General features: G+C 36.7%; 1 protein-coding gene across 3 annotated transcripts in view; it reads right to left on the bottom strand.

The window, feature by feature from the left end:
- Nucleotides 1-20356, bottom strand: part of AP3B1 (adaptor related protein complex 3 subunit beta 1) — a 305763-nt gene that overhangs the window by 228979 nt on the left and 56428 nt on the right. For all 3 annotated transcript variants that reach the window (XM_010356679.2, XM_010356682.2, XM_030927327.1), the window contains exons 3-6: nucleotides 16683-16757; nucleotides 4352-4447; nucleotides 3583-3743; nucleotides 1771-1837 (exon numbers count right to left, since the gene is read on the bottom strand). In XM_010356679.2, coding sequence (XP_010354981.1) covers nucleotides 1771-1837; nucleotides 3583-3743; nucleotides 4352-4447; nucleotides 16683-16757 — 399 coding nt within the window. The remainder of the gene's footprint in view (nucleotides 1-1770; nucleotides 1838-3582; nucleotides 3744-4351; nucleotides 4448-16682; nucleotides 16758-20356) is intronic.

The raw sequence follows: 20356 nt of genomic DNA, 5'->3' as shown, positions 1-20356 counted from the left end.
ATAAAGAATTGGTACATATACTATATGGCAGATGCTCAGACATTAAGCCAGTTCTACCTGATTCAAACGCCACTGTTTTTACCTATGATATGCTGTATCCTGTCTGGGAAGACATGCACATATTATACAGACAGACTTCATTCCCCGGCCACCCAATGAATTTCTCGTAGTCTATAATGTAGCAGAAATGATGGTAAACCTCATTAAAATGAGAGATCTGCTTCTTGTAAATCTTACTGTTCTCCATGGTACTTAGTCAATCTCTTGCACTTATAATAGAAAAAAACTAAGTATTTTTTTAAATTATTAAAATTAAGTTAACCATAATATTAATAATATTGACTTCATATCCAGCAGATAGCATGCCTGTCATACAGAAGACAAAAAGGAATCAAATTGCTTTTCTCTGTTTTCATTTATAATCAATCTATATTTGGTTACCTCCTACGTTATACCAACTATGCACAGAAGAAATGCAATAATGATTTCTGGTATACTACAAACTAACAGATATTTACTAAATGGTCTAGGAAAGAAACTAGAAGTATAATCTCCAAGTATAAGACAATAGTTTCAAAAATATATAGTGAAAAAAATCATGAAAAGAATTAAAATGTTCACTAGAACATATTCACTTAATCTAAGAAAAAGCTGTAAAGGAGAAATGAGGAACAAAAAGGCACGAAACATATAAAAGCAAGTAAAATGACAGCTTCAAATTCAACTATATTAATAACAACATTAAGTGTGAATGGATTAAACATTCCAGTTACAGGCACACATTGGCAGATTAGATAAAAAGACAAGAGCCAACTACGCACTGTCTATGGAGACATACATTAGATGCAAAAATATAAACAGGCTGAAAGTAAAAGGATGGAAAAAGATATATAATGGAAACAGCAACCATAAAAAAGCTAGAATAGCAGGCAAAACAGACATTAAAACAAAAACTGTTACTAGAGATAAAGAGGAACATTTTACAATGACAAAAGGAAGATTAAAAAAATTATAAACATATATGCACCAAACATCCAAGCTCCTAAATAGATGAAGGAAACACTGACAGAATTAAAGAGACTTCAATACCCTATTTTCAATAATGAATAGAACAAGTAGGCATAAGATCAGCAAAGTAGAATATTTGAACAACACTAAAAAACAGATGTCTGATAAAACAGATATCTATAGAACACTCCACTCAACAACAGCAGAATACACATTCTAATCAAATGTTTATTGAACATCCAGGATAGATCAAATGCTAAGCCATAAACCAACAGCTACAGCTACATGGGGCTAGTGCCTACTATATTAGATAGCTGCTATGCATAGATAGCACACACTCCCTGATGATAGCATCCTAAGATGACTTGGAATCCTTTTCCTCAGTAGTTTCAAAACATAAAAAGTGGGTACAAAAGCCCCATCTAAGATACTAATACACTAGTAACTCACATCCCCCATGAGTCACCTCTATTCCTTGATCTTACCACGTTAACCACTTAGCCACAGGTTAAAGAAAATTATTTTTTTTCCAACTTGCCTTTTTTCGGATTCTGATGAAGAAACACTTAATGATCTAAAACTCCAAATGCAATCTTTCTCATTACATGAAAATTTTTGTTCTTCAAAAATAGGCCTGTGTGCCATTAATATTTATACCATTTTGAAATCAATAAATATAACTATATAAAATATATAATGGTAAATGATACTACGTAAATAAAGCACATTTTTACTTCAAAGACATAAAAAGACATTACTTACTGTGCTTTTATCTTTCAGAAGTTTTTCAATTACTTCAATTAACATTTCCTTCTGCTCTGGATCAAGGCTAAAAAATATAAAAAGAACTTACATTAATTTTTTCCCTTTAATTCTAGCTTTAAATAAGCTCACCAATTCAAGGATGTTGAGAAACTTTTAAAGAGGGAAAGGAGAGCAAGAATTATTATAAGTTAGAAATAAAGAAAAAACAAACAACGTAAAATGGGATGGTTTTTCTCATGAATGTGTCCTAATCTTTCCCTCTAATATTGTTCATATGAACTACACCAGATATCAATGGTTTAGTTAAGAAAGTATTGAAAGAATAAGTTCACTTCTAAAAGAGTTGGAAACTTTCAAGAAAGTAACTGTAAGTAGATAAACCACAAACTCTTTTTTCAAATGGGAGGAAAAAAATAACAAGACAGCAGTCATTATTTTACTATGGATACATACTTGCCAAAAACAAACATGGAGAATTTCCAAATAAGAATTTTATATCATACTAGTTCACTGATAGAGACATGCATTATAAAATTTGCCAACTAAAACTAAGAAAAATAAGAGGTAGTAATAAGATTAAAACATTTGAGATATAATACTAACAGACTATAAGCTCAAGGCAAGGAGAGGCAAGCGTTGAGGCTGAAATATACTGGAGCCCAGTGATAGGACTTTTAAATCATTACAGTGAGCATGCATCTTATCCCATAAGTTTATAAGGAGAAAAGGTGAGTGAGAAGCATGATAAAACTTTGTCTGACAGTTAACACAGGAAAAAAAGTTTTCACTTTTTACAAACATACATTTATTATTAAGCATTATAATTATCTAGACAAACTTTTTAATTCTTTCAAATTTCAGCTTAAGTCTTCCTTCTCAAAGCAGTATTTCACTACCAAACCCATCTCATTACATCTTTACTTTCTGGTAACAAAATATGATAGGTCCCTGTCCTATCAAAGACATTGCTAGTGTACCTTTGTATATACATACATATCAAGTGCTAATATCTTATTCAGTTATAGACTGCCTTTAATTATGGCATGTCTTTGATTTTCTTCCTCAAATAATGATATGCTATTCATAATTAAGTGCCACATCCTCTACTGTTTTCATACATCTAAATACACCTAGCATGATACTGTGAATACAACATCAGAAACAGAAGAGAGTCTCAAAAAGCTTGAGGAATAAATGATAGCTGAAAATAATACCAAATTGTTGTAGATAATTCTATTTGGACAGTAAACTTTCCACAGAGATCAGGGCATTGTACAATATTGCATAACATTTCTAAAATATCACACAGATATGGTATAGCACTATATTTCAAATCACTACACTTTTTAAAATTACTTAATAAAATAGCTCTGAAAAGAATTAGACAAGGAAGGGAGCAGCAGGAACAACGATAGAAGGGAAAACAAATATAAGTGAGTTGAGAGGAACACACACTTAAGATTCTACTGTAAACAGGAAAAACAAAATCTCAATTTTCTAATAATACAAACATATGTGTACATGAGATAGACTATACAGATGAGAATTCAAATTCTGATTGTTCTTAAGTTGTAAAATCTATAAATTATCACAGGCTCTAACAGCCTCACAAATAAAAACCTGCATAGGATCTCTACAGCCAAAACAAAATTAAAGATGTGTAAGGAACGTTTGCAGCCGGGAAAATACCATCATACGGTCACTGGATTTACTTAGTATAAGAACAGACTAGCTAAAAGAGCTACTAAAATAAGCCTCTGTGGTCTACAACATTAGAGATCTTTCGTATATTGTTAACAATGCACTTACCTGTATAATTTTTGTATTGCATGGGCTGCATTCTTCCTAACATATGGTGATAAGTCAGCAGAAGCTTCCTTAATAGCAAGCATCATGATAGGTACAATAATTGGCACTCTAATACTTGACAGAACTCTCAAAGCACTTGCACGAATTAGTTGGTTTGGGTCCTAAAAACAGTGCAAAAATATTCACCAAATTTTCAACTTTACAATATTTCAAAGACATCTTTAAGATGCAGTTAATAGATGCTTAAAGGGTGTAATAGAACAATAGCAAAAGAAAGCTACTTAATTTAAAATGAACAACTAGTATATGGGAAGGGGAAAAAAAGACAGAAATAAATAAATGTTTACTTCTTTAATAATGTTTTAAATACAAGTAATAGTTATAATTCTAGTTGGTCATTTATTACTAAATATGCTGGGTTTTTAGACTTAATAAAATGCTGCAGGTCATCAATTTCATGTTTAAAAATGTCTCATAACCCCCTTTGCACACTTTCAACAACTAGTATAATGATAAACAGCTCTTTGAAGCATGAAAATAATTATATTGAATATAAACAAACATATAGAAGCTGCAACATATACAGCAAGGTTTCAGTTGGTTGTATAAATTATTTTCTAAGTGTATTGAGTAGGCACTATAGGAGGCCTTTAACTCTTTCAAGACACTACTGTGCTATTTAGTGGATTATTGCTCCACTTCTTTAAATGACACACTTTCAACTCTGCAGAAACCTTGTAGCTATTTGCCTACCCACTCCATTATTTACCTTCAGAGCTCGCTGAAAAGTGCTTATGGACAGGAGTGCAAGATCCTGCTGTTCTTCAGCATATCGAACCAGGTAAACATACACCAACTTCTTGATCTGTTAAAAAACAATCATTTATTTGTAGCCAGAGTGAACTTTTAAAACTCAGTATTTACTATACCAAAATCCATGCTCAGTTTTTCGCAAGTAAATAACTGAATCTGGTCACATCTTAGATTGTAAAATAAAAATAATATTTTGTGGGATAATAAGTAGCAACAGAAAAAGTCTTTAAAGTAATCATTTTAATAGTCAGGTCCACAATAGCAATAGCCTATAAAAGTGCCCCTTCCTCTTGAAGGGAATAAAAAAATCCCTCAGCAAATCTCATATAAGAATATTAACTAAATTGTAAAAATATTTTCAAAATGCGGGATGAAAATAAAAGAAAGAAGCTAGGCATGGTGTGCATGCTTGTAGTCCCAGCTATGCAGGAGGCTGAGGCAGGAAGATCACTTGAGCCCAGGAGTTAGAGGCCATCCTGGGCAACATAGAGAGACCTTATCTCTTTAAAAAATAAGAAAGAATTTGGGCCCTGGCCACTAACTATACATTATGGGAACTTGTTTCCTCATCTGTTAAAAGAGTCCAGAGCCCTAACTCTGATTTTTATGGTAATACTCACATTTCAACATGCATTACATGATATTTTCAGTCCAGTAAGAATAATGTGTGACTATTAATACCAATTTAACGTAATAAAAATTCAAAAAGATTGGATGTGTGTTCTGAAAACAGTTTTTTGGTTTTTGGTTTTTTTCTGAGACACTGTCTTGCTTTGTCACACAGGGTGCAGTGCAATAGCACAATCACAGCTCACTGCAGTCTCAACCTCCTGGCCTCATGCCATCCTCCCACCTCAGCCTCTCCAGTAGCTGGAACTACAGGCTTGCATCACCACACTCGGATTTTTTTTAGTATTTTATAGAGACAGGGTCTCCCTATGTTGCCTACCCAGGCTGGTCTCGAACTCCTGGGCTTAACTGGTCCTCCCACCTCAGCCTCTCAAAGCACAGGGGTTACAGGCATGAGCCATTGTGCCCAGTCTTGAAAACAATTTTTAAAGGCAATTTAATCACTAAGTTTACACAAAATTATGAACAGAAAAAAACAAAAACTAGAATTTGAGTTGAAATTTATCCATTGCTTCCTTCTAGCACTATTTATAACCTGTATCTACCTTCTCAAATATCTTCACATTCCTGATTACCCTTCAAAGATATCAGCATAGTATATACCTAAAAGTTAGGTACTCGGCCAGGCACAGTGGCTCACGCCTGTAATCCCAGCACTTTGGGAGGCTGAGGCAGGCAGACTGCCTGAGTCCAAGAGTTCAAGACCAGCCTGGGCAACATGGTGAAATCCCATCTCTAGTTAAAAAAAAAAAAAAAAAAATTAGCCAGGCATGGTGGCATGTGCCTGTAGTCCCAGATACTTGAGAGGCTGAGATGGGAGAGTCACCCGAGCCCGGGAGGTCAAAGCTGGAGTGAGGCGGGATTGTGCCACTGCACTCCAGCCTGGGCAACTAGAGAGAGACTCTGTCTCAAAAATTTAAAAAATTAAAAATTTTTTTTTCTTAATTTATATACTCAAAGAACACAGGAAATGAAGAAAAAAGTTGGAGATCGCTGGAATTGGTGCTGGAAAGATAAAAACAGTACTATACTGGATCATATTTCGAGTCATACTGATCAATCTGGACTACTTTAGAGACAATTGTCATGACCTTCCTTCCTTGTACCCTAATTTCTCATGAAACATAACAGCTTTAAGTTCCTCTGCCACCCTGTTTGCTCCTTCCTAAACTCACCCCAATTTTTTTCAGCGTGGCACTATAAACTGCAAATAAAGTCTAAACAGAGCAAACTAGATAAGAACTTGCTCCACATGAGGTATTTCCACCGATACAACTAATTCTTCATTAAAACCATACACCTTTTCCAAATGTACTGCTGACCAAATCAAAATCAAACTATCCTCATGGAATTTTTAAAAAATTCTTTTAAATGAAAGGCAAAATCTTCCATTTATCTACAGAAATTGTCAACAATTTAGATTCAACGCATCTTGGCACCCTGTTAAGATAATTTGAGATGATAATTTTATAATCCAACCTATTTCTCAATTCATAAGTACAAATGAAAACTTAATGAGAAAACAAACTTTGTACATCTTCATCATTGATAAAAATGTTAAACACAACCATTTTAAGTTGATATCAATCCATTCATCTATACTATATGGACAGAGTTATAAATAAAATGAAAATCTTTTTGCCAATTACTCTTCAATGTTGAATGGCTCCACAAAACCTTAAAACAAAATCTAAAGCTCTTAACCTAGTACTCAATACAGTTTATAATCTGTTCGAAACCTCCTTTTCTAGTCAAACAGAAACAGCCCCAAATACAACTTGCACTTTTCTCTCAATCTCCACTCAGGTTATCCTAAGTTATCCCGCGTCCCCAGGTTCCACTTACTAAAATCTTCCACAAGAGCAAAAATTAAACAATAAAGAGTCCTAGTAGATGAACAGTAAACAAATGACAGTTCATCCATATAACACTATACTATTCATCCACTATACAAAATTAAATAAATCTGTAGGACATTGAAAATATGTCCTTGTGGCCAGGCACGGTGGATCACACCTGTAATCCCAGCACTTTGGGAGGCCGAGATGGGTGGATCACCTGAGGTCAGGAGTTGGAGGCCAGCATGGCCAACATGGTGAAACCCCATCTCTACTAAAAATACAAAAAACTTAGCTGGGCATATTGGCCCATGCCTATAATCCCAGCTACTCAGAAGGCCGAGGCAGGAGAATCATTGGAACCCGGGAGGCGGAGGTTGCAGCAAGCCAATATCACGCCACTGCACCCCAAGGCACCATCTGAAAAAAAGAAAAGGAAAGAAAGGAAAATATGTCCTTGAAAAAGGCTTTTTTTTTTTCAGACAGAGTCTCGCTCTGTCACCAAGGCTGGAGTACAGTGGCACAATCTCAGGGCTCACCGCAACCTCCACCTCCCAGGTTCAAGCAATTCACAATTCTCCTGCCTCAGCTTCCCAAGTAGCTGGGATTACAGGCACACACCAACACACTGAGCTAACTTTTGTATTCTTAGTAGAGATGGGGTTTCACCAAGTTGGCCAGGCTGGTCTTGAACTCCTGACCTCAGGTGATCCGCCTGCCTCGGCCTCCCAAAGTGCTGGGATTATAGGTGTGAGCCACCGCACCTGGCCTAAAATTTTTTAAAGGTGTAAAACAGTATGCATTGTATGATCTCACTTCTGTATTAAAAAAAATAGATGCCCACATACTGTATTTTATGCAGTCTAAGATAGACCACCAATTGTAAAACACACCATTATGTTATGGGCCACAAAGGAAAGAACAGCAACAACAAACAGAAACCACCACCCAGCGCAATCACCACCAGTTGTGAAGTTAAATCCCAACTGCAGAGACTTTAAAACAGCAAACATATGTCTTAGAATGGACATAACATGGGAACAATAGCAAATCCTTATGTGTAGCATTAACTACATGTCAGACACTGTTCTAAATGTCTTACTTAAATTAACTCATTTTATCCTCACAACTCAACAAACAAGTATTTATTCTTACTTTACAGATAAGAAAATGAAACACAGGGTAAGCAACTTGACCAAAGTACCGTATCTATTAAATAGAAAAGCTAAGATTCAAGCCAAGTAAGCACAAAATTCAGAAATCTATACAATAAAATGTTAATAGTCACTATCTCTGTGCGATGGTATTAACCAGTGACTTTCACTCTTTACATCTTTCCATACTATCTTAAAAGGAATATTAATTACTTTGGGTTCAGATAAAACAATAAAGGTATTTCACGACAGGGGTGAATCTCATCTTTCCAGATGGCCTTCAAAACAAAATAATAGTGCTGTGATTCTTATAATACTTTAATTTCTTTAATTATAAAAAAATTTCAAATTAGTAATGTTTTTAAGTTCCCACATTCCTCAGAGAGATGCATTTTTCTGTAGCCTTGGCAACCTGTAGCCACAACTGTTTTAAACCTGTTCAACAGAACAATAAAAAGGCACCTGAATGAACAAGTTTTCTCAAGTCAACCAATCTGTGACAGCCTCTTGCTTGTGAAAGTTAGCCAGTCAGGAACAACTGCACTCCCATACACCCGTCTCTGAGTGCCAATCAATCAAGAGCAGTCTCACCCACATGACCACACATCTACAGATGATATCAAACCACTTAGGACCCTGAAAGTCCATGAATCCCTGAAGACTGTCCTTCCCAATAATCCACAATAATATCAGCCATCTCTATGCCGAGAGAAACTGTGCCTAAAAAGCATAGTTGTCCCTTGCTATAGTAAGCAATAGTCTTGTTTCAGATATCATCCTTCAAAACAACCTACTGAAAAGTTCCAAGACTAGTTCACTGAAGCCTCATAGAGCCTTCATTTACGTTTTCTCTTTCTTTTTTTTATTTTCAGACAGAGTCTTGTTCTGTCTTCTAGGCTGGAGTGCAGTGGCACTATCTCAGCTCACTGCATCCTCTGCCTCCTGGGTTCAAAAGATTTTCCTGCCTCAGCCTCCCGAGTAGCTGGGACCACAGGTGCACACCACCACGTCCAGCTAATTTTTGTATTTTTAGTAGAGATGGCATTTTGCCATGCTGGTCAGACTGGTCATGAACTCCTGATCTCAAGTGATCCACCCACCTTGGCCTCCCAAAGTGCTGGGATTACTGGCGTGAGCCACCACACCCAGCAGCCTTCATCTATGTTTGTCAATTGCTAACATTACAATTACAAAATTCAGGAAATGTAACATCAATGCAATCCTATTATCTAATAAATAATCCATATTTAGAATTTCTCAATAACATCCTATATTTATATATTTATAAAAATACATATTTCTAAATATATTATATATTTTTATATATTATATATATTTATAACTATATATTTTAAATATATTATATATATTTATATATTTATAAAAATACCTATATTTATAGTATTTTTTAATAGTATAGTATAGTATTCATAGCATAGTATAGTATTTATAGTATAGTATTTTTCCTGATCTGGGATCATGCATCATATTTAAGTTCTCATGTCTCCTTGGTCTTCTCTCACCTGGGGAAGTTCCTCAGCCTTCGTTTTTTTTTTTTTTTTTTTTTTTTTTTTTCTTTTTCTTTTTCTTTTTCTTTTTCTTTTTCTTTTTCTTTTTTTTTGAGACGGCGTTTTGCTCTCGTTGCCCAGGCTGGAGTGCAATGGCGTGATCTCAGATCACCGCAACCTCCGCCTCCTGGGTTCAAGCGATTGTCCTGTCTCAGTCTCCAGAGTAGCTGGGACTACAGGCGCATGCCACGACGCCTGGCTAATTTTTGTATTTTTAGTGGAGATGGAGTTTCATCATATTGGTCCGGCTGGTCTTGAACTCCTGACCTCAGATGATCCACCCACCTCAGCCTCCCAAAGTGCTGGGATTACAGGCATGAGCCACCATGCCCAGCCTAGCCTTTCTTTTCTAAAAGTACCCTTGTCATTCTGGCTAGTATTAAAATTAATTAGGAAATACAGAATATGAAAGGAAAACTGCGACAGCTTTTGTTCTTCACCTCAATCTGCTGTAACTTTCCAGCCAGAATTTAAATGTGAGGCCCTACATCTACATTACATTACTCGTTTAATTCTCATATCTATCCTAGGTACAATTATCCCCCTCTCAAAGATGAGGAAAGTAAGGCTCAGATGTTTATATAACTTGCCCAAAGTCACAGAGCTAGCAAGTGGCAGAATCAGGATGCAAACGGGCATGTTCCTAACTACTACATATTGTGGTCTATGACGGCAGTCCTCAGGTATTTCTATTAAGGTACCCCAACAAAAGAGGAGACAACTCTTCCCCCAAGAGCATCTGAAAACCTAGTATAAATTAAACCATTTAAGAATAAAATGTCCTTAATACAGGCTCTTAACTTTTAAGGCAGGAAAAAAATCATATTTATAATATATACATTTATAAAAGAAGAATGCTTTAAATCAGTTTTTTTTTTAACCCCAATTGCACATCTTCTCATTTGAAAACGACATCATTGCAGTATTATTATAAAAAATCTAACAAGAAATTTACAACTGTAGTAAAAGGCGGTAATGACTTCATTCCATAGATCCCCATCTCTATTATCAATGTACTTTCCATCTATATTCACAATTAGACTCTACACTTTCTTGGTTTAAATTAGTGCTTCTCAACCTTCAGAATTTTTCAAACCCAAAATACACATATTTGTGAAACACTGTTCCTTTAAATGATCACTTGGAACCAAGTGATGTTACACAAGAATACAAAAAATTGGTTCCAAAAACAGATGATACTAGTTTATAAGATGGAAACCAAATGAATCAAACTATAATGTTTCAGATTATAGTTAAGTGTAAATATAAGTTTTTAAAATTCTTAGATCACAGTTTTAGAAGCACTTCTCTATTTGAGGATAGAAGGATAGATGACTTTTTCCTCAACTAGATTTAAAGTTCCTAAGAGTACAGCAATGGTAGAAAGCAATTAACACGTGGTTAACTGATTAACAGTAGTCAATATATCAAATATATATCAATATATCAGCAGTTGATTGATTACCATCCCCTTACAATTTATTTCTCAGCAATACCTTTATTCACCAAGTACAGCCAGCTTTTAAAACTGGATTATGAACTCTAGAATATATCACGGAGTTTATATTGGCAACACTGAAACATTCAGAACCACAGCTGAGCTAGCAGGCATTGCTATAATTACTCACTATTGGAGAAGGATTTCTGTGACTGTTATGGCAAAAAGCATAACAATATTAAATCACAGAAGGTTGCAAAACACTAAATTTGTTCTACTTCTGTTATAAGAATCAATCAATATTGACCACAAGAGGCCTGTGCACTAACAGGCTGCAGGTGTGCAAAGAAAGCCTACCTTCCCTGAAACCATTCTGTGACCAGAAATGGGAGTAGTTAAAGCTCCGTGACTACATCATTCTCTGATCGGTTACTTTCATTCAATGTTATAACACTCCTTGCTGTAAAGCTAATCATAGCAGAGCCCCAGTAGGCTGGAAGAACATAGACAAATCTGTTTAATTAACTTATCAATACTAGTACATCAAACTTCATGAGTTATTGACTAAACCTTTGATTATTTTTGTACTATAACCACTGATTGCTTACTAGGTCACTTTTGGTATCATTTGACATTTAATGGTAGATGACGTACAGCTCACCTGTGTGTCTAAAGTAGCATGTACTTGTAAAACTGAAATTTTGCACTTGAGAGGAAAAAAACATTCAACTTCTGAACCTAAGTTTTAAGAAATTTATGTCAATTTTCCCAAAACATTAAAGGCTTAAGCATGTTTCAAAAAAATAAAATAAACAAGGTATTTAAAGAAGGAAAGAAATCCAAAACAAATAGACCAATAATTATGTTTACATTGACATTTTTGTAACAGAACTTTAGGCAGCATACCAGAGTCTAATTGTAAAGGGAAAATACGAACAAATGGAAAAGTTCTCCTACTGATAACTATTTGAATAGTAAAATAGTTCTGAAGGAACAATAATTAGTATGGAATTTTCTGTTTACAACAAGAACTAGAAGTCCTGAGGGAACTAGCTAATTTACCACCAATTTCTAAGGACTTGGTCATTTCTACCCATAACTAAAATATAAAAAAAAAAAAAAATGCCAATACCAGGTACCTCCCAAAGGATGGCTAATACCAGATGTTGATAAGGAGTCAATGATATTAAGAAAGAAAAGAGAGGAAGGAATCATCAAACAGGAAAGATGGCACTGAATGGGCTAAGATGGGTTCTGAAGCCAAGCAGCCTAGCTTTGGATTCTGACTGCCACATGCTGGCTGTGTGACCTTGATCAGATAATTTAACCTCTCTACCATCTTGTCCTCATACATAAAATACAAGTAATGACAGAACCAGCCCCACAAGGTTATTTGTGAGGATAAAATGAGTGGATCTATGTAAGGCACTAATAACCTAGGTCAGAGAGGTTTTTTTAATATTAGCAATTATTCCTATTGCTACTGAGAGACTCTATTCCTGATAACACTAACACAAGCTTCACCTATGCCTCATAATTTTTCTAAGTTAAATGTTGATTTTTTTCAGATATTTGGACTTTCTTATGCCACAGGCCATAAAACTAATAAACATATCAAAGTAGAAGCTCAGACAGCATGGCCATAAGGTTATCAAAGGGAGAGTAGTTTAAAATTATCAATTCAGAATTATATATGGCAACAAGCACATAATGTTTAATAAATATCTACTAAATTAATCATAAGTAAAATTGATTTTACTCAAGAAATCTACAATCTACACAGATTTCTTCCATTAATTGGTGTTCTAGAAAGAAAGTATGGTTTATCAAGTCATTTAAATCCAGTATTAATTTAATTCATAAACTGGCCACAAGAATACAAGTGTTTTGATTTTGGTTTATCCAATTTAGTGTAATTGAGTTTATAACAACTATTTCATTTTGATAGAAAAATTCATCTATCTGAAATATAGAATGCACTTCCTATCTAATGAAAAAAATTAAGGGCTGGGTACAGTGGCTCACACCTATAATCCCAGCACTTTGGGAGGCCAAGGCAGGAGGATCACCTGAGCCCAAGAGTTCAACACCAGCCTGGGCAACATGGAGACGTCATCTCTACAAAATATTTTTTAAATGAGCCAGGAGTAGTGGCACACACCTGTGGTCCCAGCTACTCAGAAGGCTGAGTCAGGAGGATCACTTGAGCCCAGGAAGTGAAGGCTATAGTGTATTGTGTTCATGCCACTACAGTCCCAAAAAAAAACAGCAAGAAGCATACTTTAAAATATGAAATCGTTTTTAAAAGTAGGTTTAGCCTGAACGTAGTGGCTCACACCTGTAATCCCAGCACTTTGGGAGGCCAAGGTGGGCAAATCATTTGAGCTCAGGAGTTCCAGACCACCCTGGGCAACATGACAAAATCCTGGCTCTACTAAAAATACAAAAAATAAATTACATGGACATGGTGACACAAGCCTGTAATCCCAGCTGCTCGGGAGGCTGAGGCAGGAGAATCGCTTGAACCAGGGAGGCAGAGGTTGTAGTGAGCCAAGATCGTGCCACTGCACTCCAACCTGGGCAACAAAGCGAGACCCTGTTTCCAAAAAAAAAGTAGGTTTAAAATACCTATCCTTAAAATTCTACACTCCAGTGATGCATTGCTTAACAATGTTCTGAAAAATGCGTCGTTGGACAATTTCATTGTTCTGCAAACACCACAGAGTGCACTTACACAAACCTACATGGTATAGCCTACTACACACCTAGGATATATGATAAAGACCAGGGGTCTACACACATAGGATATATGATATAGCCCAGGGGTTGGAACCAGGCCACACAGCAGGTGGTGAGCAGTCAGCAAGCAAGCAAAGCTTCATCTGTATTTACAGCTGCTCCTCATTGCTTGCATTACCCCCTGAGCTCTGCCTGCTGTCAGATCAACAGCAGCATTAGATTCTCATAGGATTGCGAACCCTACTGTAAACTGCGCACAAGAGGGATCTAGGCTGCGTGCTCCTTATGAGAATCTAATGTCTGATGATCTGTCACTATCTCCCATCACACCCCAGATGGGACAATCTAGTTGTAAGAAAACAAGCTCAGGGCTCCCACTGATTCTATATTATGGTGAGTTATGTAATTATTTCATTATATATTACAATGTAATAATAGAAATAAAGTGCACAATAAATGTAATGCTTTTGAATCATCCTGAAGCCATCCTACCCGCCCAGGGTCCAGGGAAAAATTGTCTTCCACAATAGTGGTCCCTGGTGCCAAAAAGGTTGGGGACTACTGATATGGCCTATTGCTCCTAGGCTACAAATCTGTACAGCATGTTACTGTACTCAATACTGTAGATAACTATAACACAATAGTAGGTAGTTGGTATCTAAACATAGAAAAAGCACAGTAAAAATACAGTGTTATAATCACATGGGACCACTGTCATATATGCCAAGAAATGCAAGTTGGAAAAAAACTAAAATGAAATTTTAAAATGTTTCTGGTTAACCCAAAAAAGGAATAGGAAGAATAGAAGAAAAAAATAAAAGAGACAAAGAGAAAAGAAAAATAGTAGACTCAAATCTAAGTAGATCAATAATTAAATTAAGCGTTAGCAAAATAGACACTCCAATTAAAAGGCAGAGATTGACACACAGGATTTCAGGAAAGCTGCAACTATATGCTGTCAACAACAGATGCACACTAGATATAGGCAGACAAGCTGAAAGCAAATGAATAAAAATGATAAACAATAAAAAGAAATGAGAAGGTTGGAGTGGCAATACTAAAAACAAATCAAATATGCTTTAAGACAAAACATATTAACAAAAATAAAGGATTTATTTTATAACAAAAAGGTCAATTCATCAGGAAAACCCAAAAAGAGTTATGCCTAATAGGAGTACTTTTAAAAATAACCAAAAAATACTAAATTAAGGGGAAAAATAAAACATTCCAGAATCAGCCCAGGAGCGATGGCTCATGCCTGTACTCCCAGCACTTTGGGAGGCCAAGGTTGGCAGACTGCTTGAGCCTGGGAGTTTGAAACCAGCCTGGGCAACATGGTGAAGCCCTGTCTCTGCTAAAAACGTGAAAATTAGCTGGATGTGGTGGCATGCACCGGTAGTCCCAGTTACTCAGGAGGCTGAGGAAGGAGGATCACCTAAAACCCAAGAGGTCAAGGCTACAGTAAGCCACGACCATGCCACTGCATTCCAGCCTGGGAGATAAGAGAGGAACCTCGCCTCAAAAAAAAAAAAAAAAAAAAAAAAAAGGCCGGGCACGGCTGGTCACGCCTGTAATCCTAGCATTTTGGGAGGCTGACGCAGGTGAATTGCTTGAGCTCAGGAGTTAGAGACCAGCGTAGGCCACATGGCAAAACTCTGTCTCTACAAAAAATAAAAATAAAAATCTAGCCAAGCATGGTTGTACACGCCTGTAGTCCCAGCTACTTGAGGGGCTGAGGTGGAAGGGTCGCTTGAGCCCAGGAGGTCGAGGCTGTAGTGAGCCAAGATCACACCACTGCACTCCAGCCTAGGTGACAAAGTGAGACCCTGTCTCAATAAAAAAGCAAAAAAAAAATCAAGATCATGATTGGGAGATTTAAAATCCCTCTCTCACCAACACTATCAATCACATTTAGTTAAGTAATATTTAAAAAACATTAGCTCCAAAATGTTTTCTCTCTTTTTCTCTGGTTGGTTTTGCTGGCAAGAATACTTTGAATATTTAAAATCATCACACAAAAGAGAAACAACTTCACTAGCAAAAAATGACCATACTGTGCACAGAAAAATCGTAACTACAAAATTAGCGAACCCTCTGAAATCACACACCCATCCTCCTTCCACTCTCACACTTGCCCGTGCAAGAATGTTTGTGCACTTTCTCTCTCTGTCACCATAACCATGTTCCCTGGATTAGAATGTTTCTGTTATTTGTTAATGAGCTTCGTCATCTGCCAATAAAATGGCAAACAAATAGCAGCAGTAACACATTTTTAATTTCATGGTGAAGGAAAAGCTTTAAAGCTTTAAACTGAGAAAAATTTATCAATTGACCAGGCTTTTTCAATTAATTTATCAATTAACCAGGGTGGAGAGGAGCATGTAATCTTAATACTAGACTATATCAGTCTAGCTTACAGAAAATAGCATTTTACTGGGACATGTTCGTTCAATAAATCCACATATATGTACTGAGTGCTTAGTACATGTCATGAGTAGTCTAAGAAATTTGGGAAATATTCTTGGGTTCAGTCCTAGAAATCCCAAAAAGCCCCAAATCATCAAGGTCTAGATATACCCGACCAGGTCTTTTTCACTGGACATATGCTATCTTAAAATTAAGTCCCTGGAACAAAATTTAAACTAAACGGGCCTCTAGGAACAGGTGAAAACTCAACAACTTACCATTGCTTAGTCAGGTGAATCAATCTGTTTTGCTTTTCATATTCTCTACCAAAAATCCAAAGCTAGGATTGTGTCTACTTTTTATTCGATCTTACCTACATTTAAAATTAAGGACATTTTAATCATAACAAAAATCTAGTGATACTCAAGTACCTTATGTTGCATTACACTACATGAAAAGTGTATGGTCCCATGAAAACAAAAGGAATCATAAAAATTATAGATCAAAACAGTACCTCAATATTTTTACTGGCCACATTCTTCACAACAGCAGGAAACAGTTCAGATGCATTTTTCCCTTTTGCAATCATCTGAAGAGTATACAAAACAGACAATATGGGAAATTCTATATATATTAAATATTTAGAAGATTATGTCAACAAATAAGCTATATAATTAACAGCTGAACTCTTTTTGAATGATCTTACCTCAACTATTTACAGCAAATAATAAACACTCTCTTGTATAGCAATATAAATACACAAATACACAGACACAACCAAGAAGAAATATTTAGTAATTTAAGATATATATTTAAATATTTTAATAGTTTTCTCTGGCTAACTGGGTTGTAAGTAATTTTTTTTATTTTTTATTTTTTTAGACAGATCCTACTCTGTCACCCAGGCTGGAGTGCAGTGGCTCAATCACAGCTCACTGCAGCCTCAAACTCCCAGGTTCAAGTGATCCCCCTCCTCAGCCGTCTGAGTAGCTGAGGCTACAGGCATGTGTCATCATGCCTGGCTAATTTTCAAATTTTTTTTGTAGAGACAGGGTACCACTATGTTGCCCAGGCTGGGTAAAAGCTTTTTAAAAATATTTTTGCTATTGTCTATTTTCCAGGATCTGACATTAAAGATGTACTGCATTTGCAATGGGGGAGTTGAGGGAGGGATGAATGTTACTTTGAATCAACTACTTATGTGACCCTTGGCTTTCTTTTCATAGGTTACCCTACTTCTGCAACCATTGCTTTTCAAAGTTTCCTTCACAAAACATTCTTCCTCTGCCCACTAAAGTTCTGTGCACCACCATCTTTTCAGCCTACACTGTTCTACAATCTCTGAAACTCCTAAGATTTCATTCACCATTAGGACTAACTCTCACCTCTATATGTGAGTGTAAATTCCCCAAAACTGTAGCCCTAATCCAGCCTGAGTTCTATATCTCTAACTAGACATCATTAGCTGGCTCTCATCCCAAACTTGCTATGTCTAAAGCCAAACTCATCCTTCATGATAAAATGACATTCATGAGAGAATTTCCTATTTCCACATTTCTCCTAGACACTAAAAACCACAGAATTACCCTGGTCTCTTCTCACTTCTACACAGTAACTAGGTCCTGCTAATACTTCTCACAACACTCATGTTAATCCCTTCCACTGCTATTATCCTAACACAGGTCAGTATCACCTCACAGAGAACTTTTCAGTCTCCTCTTTCTATCCATAATGTACACCACTGACAGTTTAATATGCTTAAAACACTACTTTGTACATGTCAGCCCCCTAAAAGATTTCAAAAGCTTCTGATTGTCTAGAGTCCAAAAGATTTTATGTAATATTCATATATTCTCACAATGTACACTAACATCCCTTCTTAAGCTCTCTGACCTAAGGCCCTATTAAACTGACCTTACTCACTACTAGAACATTCTCTGGCTGCCCCACTATGCCTCTGCTCAGATCATGGCCCCAGCTTTCTAAGTTCTACCCTTCTATCTAAAGCATCATCAAACTCTACTCCTTCTCCCTTGCTAGAGCCATCTCCTGACACCTGGCCCACTGTGTCATCCAATCCTAATTTCTTTCAGAATTTTTTTTTTTTTTTTTTTTAAAGACAGAATCTCACCCTGTCGCCCAGGCTGGAATGCAGTAGCACAATCTTGGCTCACTGCAACCTCTGCCTCCTGAATTCAAGCAATTCTCCTGCCTCAGTTTTCCGAGTAGCTGGGATTACAGGCACCTGATGCCACCACTGGCTAATTTTCGTATTTTTAGTAGAGATGGGGTTTCGCCACATTGACCAGGATGGCCTTGAACTCCTGACCTCAAGTGATCCACTCCCCTCAGCCTCCCAAAGTGCTGGAATTACAGACATGAGCCACCATGTGCAGCCTCCTCTAGAATATTTTAATCTACACTTATTATTTGGAATTTCCTGTGCACTATCTTACATTTCTATCTATTTTAGTTTTATATCTGTCTGCATTCCCATTTTGTCTTTCTCATTCTCAGATTATAACTTTATGTCTTTTAAAAGTCCAGATTTTGGTAACCACAAAATAAAGTTCAAACTATAGAGCAATTTGGGGGAAAGGGATTCCTTATGAATTATACACCATATCTAACAAACTACCTTTAAAAAGGTATTGGCTTTATTAATTTACAACACATGTTATATAAATACTATGTGATATTTTTAGCATTATAATCCCCATTAGCAATTTCTTATATGGCCTTCCTATATGATAGCCTTAAAATATTCTTGAATACAAGCTAGTCTTTTTATATTCTATTTCCTTACCTGTGACATTCTTTTGATTTGAGTATTTTGTGAAACCTGCTGAGCATTTTGGAGGGTTTACAAAATACTGAAGCTAAGACATCTTTCTATGATTTGTACACCTCTCTCCGTTTTCTCATCTTTGAAATAAGAAAAGAGAGGGATTAAATGTTCTGTGGGACCCCTGCCATTAATTAATTAATTCATTCATTCATTCAATGATTACCTAAAGTCAGACATCGTGTCCTATGGTATCCTACTCCATGACTATCTAACTTTATTCTGCAGAATATTATTCAAATATGAGGAAGGAAAAAAACACCACAATCAAATTCACTCAACAAATATTTGCTGAGAGGATACTTTCTAGCAGGGACTATCCTAGGTCTTAAGGATCCAACCATAACCAACACAAAGTCCTTGCCCATGTGGTGGTTACATTCTAATGGGGCAAAGGTCAATAAACAATAATAGTGAGGTTGCAATAGACTACTGTGGAGAAAAACAAAGCAGTATTGGGGGATGAGAAGTGCTGAGGTGGAGGTGGGAGTTGCTCTTTTATATAAGGTGGTCAGAAAAGGCCTTCCTTTAGGCAGGGATGCAAAGGAAGAGAGGAGGGGACCCATGTGACTAGCTAGGGAAACAATGGTTTAGGCATGGCATGTGCCAGAAAGAGGAGGCCAGGAGAGTCAGACTGTAGTAAGTGAGGGGAAGAATGGTGAGAGATAAGGTCAGAAATGTATAAGCCACTGTAAAACGAATTGGCTTTTTTTTTTTTTTTTTTTTGAGGCGGAGTCTCGCTCTGTCGCCCGGACTGGAGTGCAGTGGCCGGATCTCAGCTCACTGCAAGCTCCGCCTCCCGGGTTCACGCCATTCTCCTGCCTCAGCCTCCCGAGTAGCTGGGACTACAGGCGCCCGCCACCTCGCCCGGCTAGTTTTTTTTTTGTATTTTTAGTAGAGACGGGGTTTCACTGTGTTAGCCAGGATGGTCTCGATCTCCTGACCTCGTGATCCACCCGTCTCGGCCTCCCAAAGTGCTGGGATTACAGGCTTGAGCCACCGCGCCCGGCCAACGAATTGGCTTTTACGATGAGTGAAGCCGGAGACCAATGGAGAGTTGTGAGCAGAGGAAAGACATCATTAAATATTTAGCAATGACTCAAATTTTAAAAGGATCTTTCTGGCTGCGATGTGAAAAACAGACCAGAAGATATGATAGCATGGAAAACAGAAGGCTACTGCAATTATACAGAGGAAAGACAGTGACCATAGTGAGAATGGGCTAGATTTGGGATTTATTCTGAAAATAGATTATATATAAGAAAGAAGGGACATGAATTAAGAAGAACAACTGCCTGTAATCCCAGCACTTTGGGAGGCCAAGGCGGGCAGATTACGTGAGG

Source organism: Rhinopithecus roxellana, chromosome 3, assembly GCF_007565055.1.
Source record: "Rhinopithecus roxellana isolate Shanxi Qingling chromosome 3, ASM756505v1, whole genome shotgun sequence".
NCBI classification, from domain to species: domain Eukaryota; kingdom Metazoa; phylum Chordata; class Mammalia; order Primates; family Cercopithecidae; genus Rhinopithecus; species Rhinopithecus roxellana.
This window is presented reverse-complemented; position numbering and strand designations above follow the sequence as displayed.